This window comes from Chlamydotis macqueenii, chromosome 2, assembly GCF_036417535.1.
Source record: "Chlamydotis macqueenii isolate bChlMac1 chromosome 2, bChlMac1.mat, whole genome shotgun sequence".
Taxonomy (NCBI): Eukaryota; Metazoa; Chordata; class Aves; order Otidiformes; family Otididae; genus Chlamydotis; species Chlamydotis macqueenii.
Window position 1 is genome coordinate 111,413,341 of NC_141557.1, and position 18,907 is coordinate 111,432,247.

Here is an 18,907-nt window from a genome sequence, read left to right on the forward strand (position 1 = left end):
GTCTGCCGGGCTGCTTTGCAGCAGGGGATTTCCTAGGGCAGGAAGGAGGAGAGGGAGGCTCAGCCAACTCTTCTTTCAGCGGCCGAAAGGGCTGAGCCACAGCTTTTTTACGAGCACCTCGCAACACAATTTCCCTGCTCTCCATCCAGGCCCCTGGCAGCTGGAGAGGAAGTGGCCTGTAATTAGCCCCAGGTGGAGGGAGCAGCTCCATACCTGCAATGGCAGCTCCCGGCACCATGCCAAGGGAGCCTGCGGGAGCTGGGGAAGGTGTCTGGCTGGTGACACCGGGGCGGCCTGCTTCAGCCCAGACTGCCTAGTGAACACCAAAGGGGGCTGGGGTAAGGAAAAGACTAAAGGTAAATCTTCAGGGAAGTAGAGGAACCAAAGTCAAACTGCCCCTGAGTTCAAAAAGCATGACGGAGCAGCAGGGTCATGCCACTGTCAAGTCACTTCTGCCAGACAGGGAGAGTCTGGGTAACGTGGGCATCAGCTGGCCCGCACTGCCCTCCTTGCTCCTCTGACCCTGTGGAAGCAAACCTGAGCTTCTCTGTCCCTGCATTTGAAAGGAAAAGAATTTTAATTCCTCACAGCAGAAATCGTAGAATCATAGAATAGTTAGGGTTGGAAGGGACCTTTAAAGGTCATCTAGTCCAACCTTCCTGCAAGTAGCAGGGACATGTCCAATCAGACCAGGTTGTTCAGAGCCCCCTCCAACCTGGCCTTGAACGTTTCCACTCTCTGGGCAACCTGTGCCAGTGTTCCACCACCCTCATTGTTAAAAAAAAAGTCTTCTTTATATCAAGTCTGAATCTGCCTCCCTCTATTTTAAAACCATTACACCTGGTCCTATTACTACAGGCCCTACTGAAGAGTTTCTCCCCGTCTTTCCTGTAGGCCCCCTTGAGGTACTGGAAGGCAGCTCTAAGGTCTCCCAGGAGCCTTCTCTTCTCCAGGCTGAACAGACCCAATTCTCTTAGCCTGTCCTCATAGGAGAGGTGCTCCAGCCCTCTGATCATCTTCGTGGCCTCCTCTGGACTCGCTCCAGCAGGTCCACATCCTTCAAATACCTCTTGCTTATCAGTGCAAGTAGGAGAGAAAATTATATTCTGCCCCAAACCTCCATGTGCGCTGCTTCTTTAAATTCGAGTTGCCACATCAGAGGAAGCTCAGAGTGGTGCTGGCTGTCAGGACACTCCTCAGCCCAGCTTTGCATGCTGCCCTCCCTGAGACCACCACCCCCCCCCCGCCCACCCCATGCCCACCTCTCCCATGCTCGCATCCGTGTGAAGGAGCAAGACGTCACAGGACTGAGGGGGAACTGTCCCGTGCCAAGACCTGTGTGCCCACATCCCCACCATCTCCTCCTAGGGTCGAAAAGACAGTAGGGGATGCCACTCTCCCTTCAAGAGGGTGACTGGGATGTTCACCCACACTCCCAAGCATCATAGATACAGTAGGTGAGAAATAAGACAAGGTATCTCTCAGAGACCCAGAGCACATCTGTTATGTTACTGACCAGGCAATGAAGGAGGCCTTCTGCATCTGAGCAGCCATCCACAGCCTCCAGAAACTCAGGGACAGCCCATGGGGCCAGGGCAGCTGGCAAGTCCCAGCAGGCCTGGAGATGAAGCTGGCTGAAGCTGCTTGTGGCAGGACAGAGGGAGCAGGGGGTCGAGGAGGCCTGGGTTGGTAGAGGAAAGGAGGTGGAGGGACTGGAAGCTTTACAACAGACATTGTGTGTGGTTTGCAGAGATAAATCTATGAACTAGAAGGAGATATTTACGGGAGGTTTTTCCCAGGTATCGCCAGCTCAGGAAGAAAGACTCTTGAGGAAGCTTTTGGAGAAAGTTGGCAGCACATCACTGGAAATACCTTGGCTGAACGCAAGCCAGCTGAATTTAACACAAAGAATGAGTTACAGCAGCAACTGCCTAAGTGGCGTTTAATATGACAACCCGAACTAACCTTTTAGTCAAGACTGGCAGAGGAACGTCTGCTTCACACCTCACCTGGTGGAACATCCACCTGGGGAAGGCCCACAGCAGCAGAGCCAGGACCACATGCTGAAACCAGAAACACCACCAACGCAAAACTAAAAACAATCGCTCCGTTTTTGAGAACACCTGATGGATTTTATTACTAATGGCTTCTCTCTTCTCTGTCACATCACAAAAAGCAGAAGTTAGAAAAAAAAGACAAGCTGTTTGCACAGGGAAGATGTGCTTTCTGTCATGAACAGAAGTTGATTTGTTTGCATCAGAGAGATTTGCTGCTGTGGTTAGTTACCAAGGATCAGATTACTTTCAAAACAGTACAAAACTAGTCAAAATAATCTCTAACCTAGTTAAATGGGCTATGCATGATATTATTATGTAAGCATTCTCCAGTCAAACAGGGAGAGAGACGATAGAGGCAGAGTTCAAACAAGGAATGAGACCAGAAGTACAAAAGAAAACAAAATAAGACATTCGGCACAAGGTCAGGCAATCAGAACATTGCAGTCTAGAAAAGGAAGTGAAATTACAGGCTCTGGCAAAACAGCCGAATGCTTACTCAGGAAAATTACAAAACTGTTGAGATCCTTACCATTAGTTGTGTGTCCGCTATCCAGAACAATTTCCAAGACAAGCTACACAAATTCATCAAAGCAAGCTGGAGGACTTCATGTTCTTCCCACAATTGGAGGGATTTTTTTTTTTTTTTTAACATAAATACCAAGTCCCATGCACGTATGTTGTACTTACTAGGAGATATAGATATACATATAGTGTCCCGGAAAATCTATAAGCTAGCGGCAAATTATAAAGAAGATTGTCTTTTCCATCAACAGTTTCTAAAAGAGGAGTCAAAAGGTTGAAAGCTCCCAGTCAAGCACTAAAATCTATTCACCAATCAACAGAAAACAATTTTGCTCCTGCAAAAGACCTGAGACACAAGAGACAAAGTTGGGATAGGAAAGAATACTTGTTTTACGCTGAAACTAAGTCAGACACATCAGCTAAAGAAACGAAATGGTTCATCTTTAACGTAAGCCACTCTGGCCCTAAGTGTTTGTTTGCAGGGGAGGAAGCAGGGGCAAGCTTGAAGTGTATGACGTTTCCCAAAGAGCGGTAAGACTGCAGGGACTTCAGAGGTGGGACCAAAAATTTTCTTCATATTTATTGTATAGCATACTGATAAAACTTAGAGGCCTTACCATTGGGAATTATTTCCTTACTACTGATAAAAATGAATATTCTCAGAAAGAAGCGGAGCCCTGCCACCCTGTGAAACGTCACTGATGGAGGAGCTCCAGGAACATTTGCCAGGGCAGTGTTTCCCCAGTAGCATGGCAATGATGCAGAGAGGCAGAGACTCAGAGGAGCCACGCAAACATAAATACCTACTGCAAAACCCACTGCACCAGCACTGACCCGCTCTCGCTGCAGTCAGGCTGATCCTCTTCATCCTCAGCTGAATGACTTGATGAAAACAAAACCCACATGTGGGGTTTATAGATGTCCCGACAAGGGTTCTTCACTGTGAGAGGGTCACACTGTTACACACCTATGGATGTGGCTGATTGCCCAGGGCAGGCACTGGCCAGGCTACAACTAGAGAAAGCAGCCACAGCCCTGATCTGTAGTCCCAGAGAAGTTGTCCAAAAATAAGCAGGGTGAGAGGGTTGTCAGCTGCACCCTATCAACCCCTCCTCACAAGCTGTCACCTGCCTCCCAGTTAAGTCACTAATTCAAAGTGCTGTTACCTGTGTGCATCTTCACGGGCTGGAGTAACGCGTTGGTGCAAGCAGCTGAACAATCAGCACTTTGTTTTCAGTAGAAGCACGTGAAGTTTGGTAGAAATCCTGCTAGCCAGTGGAACAGGGATTAGCTGGGAGGCAGATGTGCCTTACTCATGTCTGCATCAGCTTCAGGAACCGTGACTCATTTTACGCAGCCAGGCAGCACCGCAGTGCTACAAAGGGCTGTGCAGTTTATCTGTTGTTGGAAGCTACCCCAGTCTGCCAGCCTGTGTTGCAAGACTTGTGACACTTCCCAGTTTTAGTTCCAGGCTCGATGCCTCAGAGCTGAAGGCTTCAGAAAGAAAAGGGAGTTTTAAGGCAAGTAAAGCCAGTTTCGAAATGAAAGGTGAGCAAAATGGCTTTGACCTGCCAGCAGGAATGCATACAAAATTTAGATGGAGAAAGCAGTCTGAGTTTTATCATTGTATTATAGCTAGTATCACTTTATGTGATTTTTCTGTGTGTGCAGAACTCCAGGCACTTATCATTGTGACAGGGACTGCGACAGGCACTGAACCGCATACAGCACACGTGGATGCAATTATTATGTCTGGAACAGCAACAGCTTTAAGTGACATTTTGCTGGAGAGAGTGGCTAATCTAATCTCTTCTCCTTCAGCCTGAACACTGGAACTCATGGGAGAAGAGCCCGCTGAACCAGCAAAACAGGATAGAGAAGTAACTACTCCAGCAATGGGTGATTAAGAGACTTTAAAACAAGTAATGTCCTGAAAAGTGAACATGCCCCATATTCCTGCCAGTAATCCCTGTTTGGCAAAAGCCGGGAGGGAAGTTGACAACAGCAAGATGCCAAGAAGAGGAAGAAAAAAAAAGCAAACCCAAATGAGCTTTAAAAGAACTATGAAGTACTCCAGGAATAGATTTTAAGCATTAACAAGAACACGGCATGAAGTGCTGTGAGAAAAATGATGAAAGAAAACAGACTTTTGACAGGCAGCATACAGTTAACTGCACATGGCCTGAACACCACAGGTACAAAAGTGACACTTAACAGGGTCATGGTGCACCTGGGCTTCCAGCTGCACCACACCTTCCACTGGCAAGGCTTCCCGCTGCAGGCTTTCCTCCTCTCCAAGGGAAAAACCACCATTACTCCCCACCACCACCTGTAACTTTCCCAGGTTTCTGCTTTCTCCTGCCACCCCTTTTCCTGAGAGGTTATTGCCCGCACCCCTCTGCCCAGGGAGCAGCATCCTTCTGGCCACAGGGCCAGCATCACCCCGGAGCTCACAGACTGGCTGCGCTGCCCTCCCCAAGCGAGGAATCCCAGCTTCGTGCTCTCCCTGCGCCCCTTCCCTCCCCCATAGCACATGAGGCCAGCTGTTACAGCTGCAACGGTTTTATAGACATGTACATTGACCTCACGGCAGAAGCCAGGAGACATGTGGGATACCACAAGCTCCCCCCTCCCAAAACAGGCAGCGAGACACCCTCCCCCACAGCTCCATGCACGCAGGCGGCGACGCCAGTCTCAAGCTTCCCTGCCTATTGTAATTATTTTTGCTCTGCGCAGAGATTTATCACATGCAGCTGCCGCGAGTTGTTTACAAGACACAAAAGCCATGAAAACAAGGTTGACGAAGTCTGCGTGTGAGCTGTTTTCCCTGGCATAGATTGGTCATACCTCTTGGCTCGCTTACGCCCCGGCCGGCCACATGGTCTCCAGTAACACTCAGCAATGCCTTCCCTTCAGCATCAATCTAAGCATGCATTTTCAGTCAGAGCTCGGGTTTTGACACAGCTGTTTTGCAATTAGGTTTATCACTGCAGCAAGAACAGCAAAACTGCCTGTGTTGTCTCATTTTTTCTTTCTACTGCCTTTTCTTTTTTTCTTTTCTCATTCCATGGTAAAACAAGTTTCTACAAATAAACTTTTCCTTTGTTCTACCAGCGATGAGTGGCTGGCACATGAAGCCTTGTGTTTGTTAATAGGACTCCTGCTCAGTTCTGGATCCCAGCTCCACCTGATGCCCTGTACCTACCTACCTTTGGTAAGTTTATCTGGAGTTACTTCAAGTTTCTGCTCTGAAAGAACACGTTCAGGCAAACTTCAATAGCCCGCACCAGAACTATCAGTGCTAGATTACAGGAAAGCAGAAACTCCCTTTTGATATTATTTTAGTGGGTACTCAATATGAATAATTTTCTTCCTCCAAGTTAAATAACACCTCAGGCTAGGGAAAAGCTTTTACACGGTGTGCCAGGTGCTACTTAACCAAAGGAGCTTGGCTTACATCTACAGCTGAACTTCTAGGTGTAACCTTAACACAAGTAATATAATTTAAAAAAAAAACCAAAAAAAAACCCCAAAAAAACCAAACCAAACCAAAACAAAAAAAAACAAAAAAAAAAACCAAAACAAAAAAAAAAACCCCACACACAAAACTTTGCCTCAAGCAAAACTGGTCACAAGTGAAGTCCCCAGGGTAAGTCAGTCAGCAAAACGGAACTGCAGTGGTCATCACACGGGCAGGACTTTGGTGCTGTTACACTAATGCCATTTTGTGTGGCATAATGGTAAATGAAAACAGCGCAGAGACCACAGGCTTTTACTTTCAATGAAAACTGTTAACCTGAATGACAACAGCTTTCTTCCTCAACCTATTTTCGTTTTCATTATGCAGCTGTTCTAGTGGAATTACAGAACTGGTCAGCTCAGCAAGCAAAGCTCAAAATTTTTTTTTTTTCCTACCTTTGCTGACTGCTTTTTCTTTTAAAGGGCAGAGTAATAAAGAGTAAAGATCTCCAAGAATACCCTTTAATGATCTGAATCCCCTACTTTTTCTCTACCCCACAGCACACTAGCAACCTGCTTTGGGAGGGAAAAAAAACCAAACCCAAAAACCAACAACAAAAATACCAAAGGAAAGTCAAACTCCTCAAATCAAACAACGCAAACAAATCTGCATGAGGATGTTTTTTTTTCTTCATGAATGCTTGAGACATGGGTGTAAGCAGTGTTGCAATAAAGCTCCTTCCTGCACGCAGACAAAAAAAGCATTTTCCTAATCTTTATCAAAGGTGACACTCCTCTTAGGGTGTCTAGCAGCCTTGGAGAACAAGCAATTATGCCACAAAAGGATGTCTATTGACCAACTTTTCCCTCAACATTAACCTCGCAGTTACACAGAAGAGTACTTCCATTTTATAACTAGCCATTCTAAAAAATCAAATAACTAAACAAACATACATAGGTATTCCAGGAAAAATATCTAAGAAGTACAAAGTACAGTGTTTCCAAAGAGACAAGACACAAAGCTCTTTCTGGACTCATGCTATTTCTTGAAGACAAAGTATACAGTCATATCTGGCTATGTTCAAAATTGTTTTTTCTAGCTTTATTTAAACAGAAAGTATTAAAAAAAATTCTATATTCATATAGTATATTAAGGATGACTCTGTGTTACTGAAGCCAGGCAGACATGGCTAAAGCAGTGTTTACTATTTGCCTTTTAAAAAAATATAGTCATTGATTTTAAACTTGAAGGTTAAAGGAAGGCTAAAGTTAAAGGAAGGTTAAAGTTCAGTAGAATCACAAAGAGTAGTCCAGAGAACAAATAGAGTATTTCTGACACTAAGAAGGGATAAAAGACCACAGCAAAACAAAATGCATACACATTGCAGTCCAAATATTGCAATCTTCTACTCATGATATCCTGAAATTCATCAGCTCTCCTGCTCCACAAAGCCCTCCCCCAGCCTCCCAAACAGACAACTGGTTTGTTTTTAAGGATAAGCCGGAACTGATTTTTTCCCCCAGAGGTCTCTTATTTCACTGTTGTTGGAAGGATGAGGGTGGGTGACTGACATTTAAGTAAGTTGAAACGTGAGCTGCAAGTCTCCAAACTTTTCAGTAATAAGTAATTTTGATGGCAAAGTCCTTTTCTGAAAGATAACTTAGATTCTGTCAGCCAGAATACATCAGAATACACCCCAATACAACAGGGATCTCTCCCAAATCTTGGTCAGCCACCTGTTTAAGTACCTCACCAAGAACTGGCTCCCAGAACTCAAATTTCAACCCAATACAGTCTCTTCTGTCTACTAGAATTACTGAGTCAAAACCCTGTGATTGCTAGTCCGAGAAGAGTGGGAGCCCTTGTCCTCCCCCCTTCAAATTTGTCACCGGTGACATGTAGGAGCTGTATCACGAAGAACTGCAAGGAATGCTTGCCCCAACCCCTCTTCTGGCCTCCTTTTATCTTCATGAGAACTTCCCCAGGGGCTGTCACATTTCCCAGCCCCAAAGTACTTCTAGGAGACAAAAGCTGGAACTCTTAGAGAGGCCTAAGATATCTCCTGGAAATTTAGTAAGAGTTGCCTACATGGCTCCCTTTGGCCCCTTTAAAAAAATTTAAACATAGCAGAACATGGTCAGGTATTTCTGGCCCACTTCTCAGCATTCCTTCAAACATCTGGTTAACAACTGCTAGTGTAGCTCTCTAAACCAAACAATGTCAGTATGAGCTCAAAAATATTTCTTACTTCCATTTATTTCAAGAGTAAGGCTGTGTTTTCTGCAAAGCTTGTATTCAACAAAATACTCCGTATGCATCAATTTTTAAAGAAAATATTTTATTACATTATGGGAAAAAAGCATAATCATCCAAAGTTCGTATTGTTAAAAAAATTGAAAATTTACTTTAGACAGCGTGTTGGTATATTCTGTTCCGCATGGGAATGATAAGACTCTATATCATTACTAGATATTGCACAGTCTGAAAGAAACAAAAACAAATCACATGATCTTGGGAACCATCTCACATTATGAAAAACCTACAAAGAAAACATTAAAAAAAAACCAAAAAACCACAATCTTTTCTTTCTACAGTAGCTTTAAGTTTATAATTCTTGGAATGACCGTATTCCACTGAAGACCATCTCAGTGACAGGAAGCTTCATTTCAGCAATCCCTTGTGCAAATAAGATTAATAAAAAAAAAATAATAATAATGCAGTGAAGTCTTTTGATATCGTGTGGGTGGCAATAACCACACAGCTGTTAGATCCCTGCCTGGAAAAACAAAATGAAGAAGGAGAAGAAAGGGGATTTAGGCCATAAGTTTTGCCTGCAACTCCATCTCGGCCGCCCTTTTGAGTGCAACATCCACCAGCAGCTGAAATCCACTGAAATCCTGGTTAAGGTCTGGTGGGGTTGGAGGAGGAGTGTTAAAGAGCCCACTTTGTGCATTTGCACCAGGTCCCAGTTTAGATGCATCCTCATGGTAGGAGAGGGAGTTGTCTGTTAAGCTGTTGGCCGGGGGCTGCTGCAGGTCTGTGGTCTGGCCTACATCAGCTGGCTGGCAAAAATGGAAAGGGGCATCTTTCAATGCAGTCACAGTTGTGTGGCAAATCACCGACGGCCGAGCCAGGACTGATCCCGGGGAAGCTGGCTTGGAAGAGGACACAGTCTTCCCGAGCTGTGCGGCAGTGGAGAGGAAGGCAGTCTCCTCTAGCAGGGGAATGAAGTTCTTTGTGCTGATGGAAGACTCTACCAGGCCGCCTTCGGGAAGCTTGGTCCCTCGCCGCGAGATAGTGAATTGGTTTGGGTCTTTGCCATCCTTCCTCAGCATGTCAGGTAAAAGCCTGCGGCGTGCATTGATAAACCAGTTGCAGACCTGGGAACAGAATGACATCTTAATTTCTACCTTCGTTCATTTCCAACTATGTGCCATTAGAGTCGTTGGGTTAGATTAATGAATCCCTCCAAGCAGTTTCCTTAACTGCAGAACAAAAGAGAGGCCTACTGACAAGTTTTGACATGCCTGGCAAAGGCCCTTCCCTTGTCCCGCTCTACCCTCTGCTCCCCGCTCCTGTTACAGAAAGCCCCAGGACATCTGAAGACTGCTAGCTCGAATGGAGGGGTTTAGCTTTTAACTCTGTGCACACACATTAACCTATTAGCTATTGTTCCCTGTGCTTAGGTTAATTAACAACAGGAAAACCTTTTCTCTCTGAAGAGAGCCACTCCTCCCACAAACAGTTTCTGATTTTCCTTGTTCAACTGACTGTGTCGACAGACATAACATGAATTACCTCATTTAAGTTTGTCCTTGTTTAAATATCAAACCAGTTTCCTGGGCGATACAGGATAGTTTATAGTTTAACGTCTTTTTTCTGTTTACTACATAAAGGAGGTTTTCTTTATGATGTTACATTAAGGAAATTTTACTTCGTAGCCAATTATGAAACTTGTACTAACAAATTAATCTGGAAAAATAAAGCCCAGAAGTCAAGGAGCACTCTATATTTAGCACCTCTCAAAACCAAACCAGGGTTTACCCAGCTTCTCATGCAGCCACCTTTCCACAAGCTGGAAAGCAGCAACTGTCAACAGCTATTCCACCAAAGATGATCAGAGAAGTCAAGAATTATGCATCCAAGGGACCTCACAGCTGCCAGCAGTATCCCAGGATGAGAACCAAAACTAACTGCAAAAGCCTGATCATATCTGTATGAACACTTGAGTAGCTCTATCCCATATAGGTTGTTCACCGATCTTAATGGAAGTGATCATACACATAATTACATATGTGCATGTTCTACAGGAATGAGCCTCAAGTTGCAGTTTTAGAAGCAAAGAGTTGTATGTTAAGTTGCCATCTCTATCATCATAAAACCTCTGTTGACAAATAAATACCTTCTCACAATTAATTACCGTACCCAGACACTTTGTCTTTTGGGACCCAATTCCCCAAAAAGTAGCATGCATTCTCAAATTAATGACTGTCTGTTCTCCCCGAGAAGTGATTTTATTCCAAATAAACACAAGATCATCGTAACACACAATTAATTTGTATTTCTTCTTACAGGTGCTGTCAGAAGGGGAGTGAGCAACGATAAAAAAGGAAAACTCACGTGTAGTGAAAACATTTGTATCAGTGACTAGACCACAGGTAAATTAAGAGGAAAACAGCTCATTTTGAGCGAAAACTACTTTTAAAAATACCTGTAGTGTGGAAAGGTGTGTCTGTCGGGATAACAGCGCCTTTTCTTGCTCTGAAGGATAAGCATTGTATCGGTGCTCATACAGCCAGTCCCGAAGAATCTGCACGGATTCCTTGGGCAGGTTGCCACGTCTCCTCCGTTTGCCTGAGCCACCAGATGAGGAAAGATCCAGTGGGACATCCATAGTGTCATCATCCTCTGTTTCACTCCCTGATATTGCAACTACACCTACAATTATAATAAGACAAGAGCAATCAGTCTCCTAAATCCATAAACCACTCAGCTCCAAGATTCAATGTTTCAGACACCTTTTATTATATGAATCATGGCATAGCCTCCTATACAGGAGATTTGTCCTGTAGTGTTAACTTGTCAAGCTGTAGCTTTTCTGTCAGCTGAACAAAAAGTAGCACCAATGATCTGTTCCTAGGGGAATTCATCTCCGCAAACCCTCATTTTCTTGTTCCCCTGGCAACCTTTTATCTACTGCATGTTATCAGATAGCTTCAATCTAATGCCAATATTGCCCAAATTTGCTTGCTATAGTATGCATCCAACACTTTTCTTCAAGGGTAACTATCCAGGGGCTGGGCAAAAGGTCAATAAGCAAGAACTTAAAACACCCAACTCAAGCAACGGGTTATTTAATTACTCCCTAACACAATAATGCTCCCTCCTGGGAGAGTTAGCTTGTAGATTTTATAAATTAATACTTCATTCCAGATCTATTAATAAGACCAGTGGAACAAGAAAAGAAGAGAGGGAAAACTGCATCTGTCTTTACCCCTGAGTGGATTGTCATTTATGAAAAGAAAGAAAAAAAAAAAAAAAGCCAGAAAAGGAAAGAAGCAAGTACCTAAGTCATGTAAGAGTCCACCAGTTATCAGGAGATGGACTTATGTAATTTAATTGCACTTCTGTATCAAAGAACCACAATCACTTAATCTTTGGGTAGGTTCATTTGTTTTTTGTTTGTTTTAAATTTACCACATTGAATCTTGATTATTTTTTCAACTTCATAGTTTTCATCCCAGAACACACATTTCCACAGATTAAAATGTGTGCTACACTTACTACAAAGGCTCCAGATTTACAAGTTAATTGCATACTTTATCCCTTTATATATGCGTCACACTACTAGTACCATGAAGCTATGGTACGTAAATAGCATTAAAAAAACCCCAAGTATTCAATAGTTAAGAAGACTACAATTCTATTCCTCTGGTAGGATCACAGTGACAAGTCACTGAGGAAACAAATAGTACTGCAAAACACAGAGAAAACCATGCTTTAAAAGCTCACTAGATTAAGCTTCACCAGAAGTTTTCGGAATCTTACAAACTATATATAAATCAAAAAAAAAATAAGATACCACCTATTTTCAACCAGTACAATTTAATACTAATTTCAGGTTAAATTGTACTGGCTTTCAGAAGCATTTTCTAGAAACCATAGAAGGAAAACAAGCCCTTAATCCTTCTGTGTTTTTAATTTAGATTGGAGGGGGGGGGCGGTGGGAGGAGAAACTTGCTCATTCATAACATCAAAACTAAAAAACCTTAATAGTAAAAGCAAGTTACATGTCAAAAGTAAAATTTTTATGTGAACAACCACCCATAATTCAAAAACCTCTGTTTAAGGAAACAAAGCCAGCCCTAAAATACAAGTGTGCCCATGAAAGTATAAAGGTATAGTTATATCCATAAGTAAAGAAATAGAATGAACTCACGGCATTTAAAAAAAAAAAAAAATCCACCACAACACAGAAAGAAAGAAAGGTGTGCGAGTACAAGTTTTCCTTAATACTTGAGGGGGTGCAGGCGAGAGCACAGGAAGACCTTTCCCCACACTTTCAAACTTTAGCCAAAGCTGACATGGTAAGTTATACTTTCCTTCCCCTACTTATAAATAGCTCCAACATCCTTAAATTTAGTTTAAGTGGTCCAAATTTCAATGCATATTTTTGACATGCAAACATTCCAAGCAGGATGATCAATCTGCAATTTGTCTGGCAGAGTTACTGAAGTAACTAACTTTGTATTGTTTTCATTCTCCCCATTGCTGATTTACGTAACCGACAAACACCAAACTGACATACCAAATTTCTCCTGTGATGATTAGCTACATAAATTATCCACTCATGGAACAGGAACAATAGGACAATATTTAAATAGCTAAACTCCAAATTGGGTAAACAGGTTCTTAATTCACATCAGAAAGTATGTCAAGTTTGCTTTAAAATGATTCCAAGCAAACTGCTTTGTATTTGTCATAGCTTCACGGAAAGTGCTGTCACGCTTGCAACCTAACCTGAGAACATGGCTTGCACAATGGGCTCCTGGAGCCACGAGGAGCACTTCTCGGAACAAAGATCCCACGCAGACAACAGGACGAAGGCTCTGCAAAGCAGCTCATCCCTTTCAAATTGCATTTAAAAACTAGCTAAAACTAGCCTAGGCTATTCAGACAGTGTTTTCGAGTGCACTGTTCTTGTTTGTCAGAATCCAGAAGTGTTGCAGCACTTCAGTGGGTTGGGTTTTTTGTTTGTTTTTAAATATAATAGGCAGTAAGACAGGACCTTGGAAAACAGGGAGAGTCAAACAGTGACGGCTGGAAATAAAAGCGAAGAGAAGGCAAAAAATCCTACTCCTGTGAGAAAGTTAGGTGTCTAATGGTTTGCGAGATATATTTACACGGCATAACAAGAAGTCCTCCAGACACACACCATCCCATCTGGAGTAACCTCTGCAAGATCTAACACCCAGCTAAAAGACTCCAGGAACCTCTCTCCGAATTTGAGAAAACTGACTTGACAGCAAAACTTCTAGAACTGCTGCTCTTTTTCATCCGAGGGGGGGGGCGGGGGGAAGAAATTGAGAAGATACTGTCTGAAAGCCAGCAGCATAGAAAGGTTTCTCGATTTTGCAAACAAGATCTTTTGCTAAAGTAAAAGTTGCCGTCATACTAACCGTAACCTACCTAGCAAGAAATGAGTCAACAGTGGAGACTGTCCTTTGACCCGCTCGCTTAGTGTGTCATATTAATTGACACAGTAAGTTAGTGACACAAAGCAGGTTTTGGTTGAGCAGGAAACCCAGCGTAGTACAACTTCTCCTCATTTAAATGAGCTCATTTAAATAGCCGATCAGCCCTCTGAACTCGTGGCAGCTCTCTGCGGCGCGGGGCGAGCAGCAACAGGAAGTCATGGCTAGAAATCTCGCACTGCCCCAGCTGATATTTTTTACTAGAGCAGGAGCCACGTTGCCGCTGTCAAGGTTCTGTTTTCATTAAAGCATTCCTGCTGATTACAACCCAGCTTTGTTTTTCCGTCTTGTTAGTAATCAGGCTATTCGCTGCTGGTTTCCTGTTTTAACAGGGCCCAACTGAAAAGGCTTCTGGCTAGGCTCCACGACTGGACCATTGGCTTACTGCTATTTACACCCGGAATAAAGGCCTGTGGACACGACCAGCAGCCCCAGCTGACCTATTAATTGAGTTCCTCTGAAAAGCAGGCTAGCACCAGGTTATTATTTTACGTCTCCTCCTAAATACATTTAATCTTAACAGGAAAATTGCTTCTACAGGACTACATTGAAGCAGCACAAGTTCATTTGCAGAGAGGTCTGAGAAACAATACAAAATCCCAGTTCTCCACTCCCGCCATCACCACTTAGATGAGCAGTCCATGCTATTAATGACCTAAGAACTACATGATCAGCACCCCTTCCTAATAAATTACTTTATTCTCCTGGCTTCCCAGCTGAAGTCATACACATGATGGAACGCACTGTTGCGTTGTATAACAGCCCAAAGACTTTACAGGTCCTCCCGTCATCAGCTCAGGGGAGATTACACCTAGGATCTCGAGTCCAGGCCCAACACCCAACCGTTAACAGCCTGAAACAACTTGAGTACAAGTACAGTGATGACTAAAGTCGATTTCAAAATAAACTACTGCTACTTAAGAAGGCATGCTGAAATACTTTGAGGGGGAGGACAAAGCGTTTAGAGAGCCTGAGACAAATGAAATGGAAGTTAAGCAAATGAAAAAGTTAGGCTGAGTATTAGGAAAAAAACCCAACCTCACAACTATCCCATTGTGTCGAGGAAGAGCTTCACAGAGGAAGTGGCAGCAGCCAATTGTTATTCAAAACAGGACAAAGCATAGCACTAGCAACAATCTCTGCCCTCCAGAGAGGGGACGGACAAAAATCACCTTACCGAACCCTTAGGGTTCTCTGTATTTCTTAAGCTGGATTCTTTTTTTTTTTTTTTTAAATGAGCACAGATAAACAGAATCAGTTCCCATCTAAGGCCTCGATCCTGTTGTAACCAAGTTCAGTAGGATTCCTCACATGTATAAACTTGAGCGCATGCCTGTGTCTTTGCGAGATTGTATTCTAAATCAGCTAATTAACAAGCCGAACATGTTCAGTTTGATTGATATCACGTTATTATTTGTAAATGAAACTATCCACAAAAGAATCATCGGGGTTTTAATCCACAGCCTAGTAGCTAAAAAAAAAAAACCAGAAACACACAAAAAAACCAAAACACCCCACCAAAAACCAACACCAGACCAAAAAAACCCACCACCAACAACAAAAAAACCCAACGAAGATCCAACACAGAAACAAAAAATCCTAACTAAAATTTAATGTGAATTTAAAAACCAACAACAAAAATAAATCAGTTTAAAATTATCCATAAGTAACCAAGAACTACAAGGATGCAGAAGGGAATTTCCACAGCAGAAAGAAAAAAAAAAAAAAAAAAAAAACAAGAACCCTAACTTTTTCCTCTGAATAGGTTTCAAAATTGAGGAACCAGCTTATTTGTTTTCCTCTGCATTTCACAGCTTGCACTCCATCGCTTCTAAAGCAGCCAGACTTGGCTGTGCTATACATTTTTTCCTTAAACAAGATTTTTCTAGGAGTGCAAGCAAGAAATCTGTAACAAAGTCACTCTTTGAAACTTCTTGAATGAGCCCCAAACGCCAGGAGGTCACAAATAACTACAAGCCCAACCTTTAATAAAACAAAGGCACCCTAGCCCTAACATCTTTTTAAAAGTTTCTGTCTTTATCTCCTCACCTTTTAATTTCTGCCACGCAAACCCCAGGCCCATGGCCCCTCTCCAAAGTTCTCCCTCCCGCCTGTCACCTTTCATTGTTTCCATTGTTTCAGCCCAGGACTTGCAATCCTCAAAGCAGAAGACCTTTCCCCCCTCCCCTCTCTCGCTCACACACATACACAAAGCCCTACACATGCATACCTAGAAACTACGTCAGCGTTTTTCACACGCATTTATTTCGGGGGTGGCAAGACCAACAGTTGAAAGTGGAGGGAGTTTTGGTATTTCACCAACCAGCAGCTGCCCTCGGGGAGAGAAGTCTGAACAATGGAAGCAACAGCAGACAGGAAACCAGCTCACCACTGCTGTGCAAACAGGGAGCACAGGAATGTCCTAAAAATAACTGGGCTAAATTAATTCAGCGAAACCATAAAAAAAAAAAGGGAGAAAAAAAAAAAAACACAACCAAAACTGCTGGCAGTAAGGTTAATCTCAACATACCTCAGACGACTGAAACACTTCTTACGAGGGCTACAAACCCTATTAGTACATCACGTTTCCAGCAGCCCAATGACTTCACACGCATTAATTGCTCCGAGGCCGTTAACAATGAGCCCGGCTGCTCTACTACCGCGCCGCAGGAATGCGTAGTAGGGGAAAACCAGCACAACTCTGGAGTACTGAACATGCGCACCGCCCTCCTCTGACCCTCCACTTTGGGTCATTTAATGGCCTTTGAATGCAAAACAGCCTTCATCCACGCTACGGGCTGGGAAATCGCGACTGAAAGGATCCCGCTTTGCTATGAACTTCTTTCCAGCCAGCGCAGATGGGTTAAATCTGAAAGCACGTTCCGCCTCTTTGTGGCCAAGCTCTCATTTAAAGGCACTTAAAGCACCGCAAGCGCAAAGAATAACACCCCTCCAACTGTAAAGTTTGTCTGTTAGTAAGTTAACACAAAGAAAACTCAGAAAGCCTTATTTTTCGGAGGGAGGGAGGTCTTCCTCATTTAAACCTTAACCGTGTCAAAACTTTTGTACTTTTTCTTTCTCCCTCAAGGGATAAAAGAAAGGGAAGGCACCAACTTTTAGCAAAACAAGTCACAAACTTTCAGCAAAACAAGGCGCCGAGAGAGTTTGAGACCCCGCCGCCCCCCCCGTCCACCCCGCCGCGAACAAAGAGCGGTCGGACGCCCCGCGGCTTGCGGGGCTCCAAGTTGCGGGCAGAGCAGCGTCCCCCCCCCCCCCGTTTTCCTCTCCCCAAGTTGGGGAAACGACCCCACACCCTCCTCGTCGTCCCCCTCCTTTACGGGGACAGCGGGGCTCGGTGCGGAAAAGCGACCAAACGTAAAAGCGTTTTAATGGAGGGGCTAGGGGGAAGGGGCACGGCGCAGGGAAGGATAAAAAAAACTTCGCGGAGACACAAAGCGGGCGGCTGGGGATGTTTTTGACAAGGAGCCAGTGGGCGCGGAGAGGCGGCCGCCGCCGAACAACAGCCCCGCGTGTTTTGTCTTGGAGCGGAGCATCCACTGCCATCTTCTGCGGGGCGAGTGGGTGGACACTCGGGAGAAAGGGGCCGAGAAGGAAAACAAGACCCCGTTTGGCTCGGCAACAACCCCCCTCCGCTTGCCCCCCAGCCATTCCCGTAGGGAGTGCCGAGGAGCGGGGCACCCCGCTTTCTGCCGCCAGCCGAGCACGCCCCATCACAACTACCTTTTTTACTTTTCATCTTGACCGCGAGGACCGAGCTGCCGCCGCCGGACCCCCCGCACACCGACTCAAGTTTCTCTCCCTTCGGCGGACGCTGCTCCCCCTTTAAACTCGGCGAGGAGGACGGAGAACACAGGAGGAGAAGCAGCAGTAGCAACACCACCGCCACCACAGAGCGCGGGTCCGGGCGCCCGGCGCGGGGCCGCGCTGCTGTCAGTGGGAACCGCAGGGCTCTGCTTCCCCGGGGGTTTTCTGGTGCGGCCGCTGGCGGGGTGGGCTGCCCTCCCCCCCTTCCCTTTGTTCCCTGCTGCCGGCGATTGGCCCCGGCTCGCTAAAGCGAGGAAAGGCACGGGAGGGAAAGGTGCACAGCGCCCGCCCTCCCCCTCCCTTCCCGCAGTCAGTACGGGAGGGTAACACAGCGCTACACTGGCACCCGCGGCTGCCGCGCTGCCTCCTCCTCCTCTCTCCTCCCCTCCCGGCTGCTGTGGCTCTGTCAGACGGGAGGGGAGGGGAGGGACGGGCAGGCGGAGAGGGGGGGTGTGCGCCCGTACCCGCTTGCTCATGCACACACAACGGTGGGGGGGGTGTGGGGGAGTGCTGCGTGCCTCCCGCTCCCTCGCCTTTCTTCCAGGCAGACGTTTGATCATTAAACTGGAAGAAGAGGGAGAGGAAGGAGGGGGGGGGGAAGATTTTGACAGCTGCCCTTGACTAGTCTCCTCCTGTTGCTGCCGGATGAACCACCCACTCCTTCGCGTGAATAGAGGGAAGAAAGGAGAGTACGTACGGCAGGAGAAGGAGCCCTCCACAGACCGGTGGGCCCCGCCGCCCCCCTCCCGGCTGCTGAGCGGCCCGGCGGGGGCTGCTTCCCCGCCTGCCCCCCCCCGCCATGACACGGAACGAGCCCAGCCGGCGCTGGCCAGCCCCGCCCGCGGGGGAAGGCGAGCCCCGTTTCTGAGGTTATTTTTACATCAGTTCGTAAAAGTTGTTTTTCTCCCCCCTCCCTCCTCTTCCCCTCCCCGGCGGATTTCGCTGCGAGACACGCTCACAGCTGTAGAAGAGAACAGTCTCACAGCTTGACTCATCCTTCTCGGGCGCGCACGTGTTGCAGCAACAGTTTTATTTTTCTCCGGGATGGGAAACGCGGGACCCGCCAGCCCCTGGCTGCCGGAGGGTTCGTCCCAGCTGCCCACCTAGCGAGGGGGTCTTCGCGGGGGGTAGAGTCCTCTCCGACTGCCAGCGGGTCCCAGCGCTCCCCTGCCCCCCCGCCCCCCCCCCCCCGTCAAAAGCGAGGGGCCCACCGGCCCCGGGCGTCTGCTTCAAAGGGCCGGACGCCGAGCTACGGGCCGAAATCTCACGCGCGAAGTTGGTGGTGGGTT

General features: G+C 45.7%; 1 protein-coding gene across 3 annotated transcripts; it reads right to left on the minus strand.

The window, feature by feature from the left end:
• Positions 1-8,615: 8,615 nt before the first annotated feature.
• TGIF1 (TGFB induced factor homeobox 1) lies at positions 8,616-18,338 on the minus strand. 3 transcript variants are annotated; one of them, XM_086742226.1, is made up of 3 exons: positions 18,316-18,338; positions 10,751-10,977; positions 8,616-9,419 (listed from the first exon to the last, which is right to left on the minus strand). In XM_086742226.1, exons 2-3 carry the CDS (start codon positions 10,931-10,933, stop codon positions 8,853-8,855), a joined length of 750 nt encoding a protein of 249 aa, XP_086598352.1. In that variant the 5' UTR covers positions 10,934-10,977; positions 18,316-18,338; the 3' UTR covers positions 8,616-8,852. The 3 variants fall into 3 exon arrangements, with proteins under 3 accessions (XP_086598352.1, XP_086598350.1, XP_086598351.1); XM_086742224.1 differs by lacking the exon at positions 18,316-18,338 and adding an exon at positions 17,535-17,920; XM_086742225.1 differs by lacking the exon at positions 18,316-18,338 and adding an exon at positions 16,324-16,441.
• Positions 18,339-18,907: the final 569 nt, after the last annotated feature.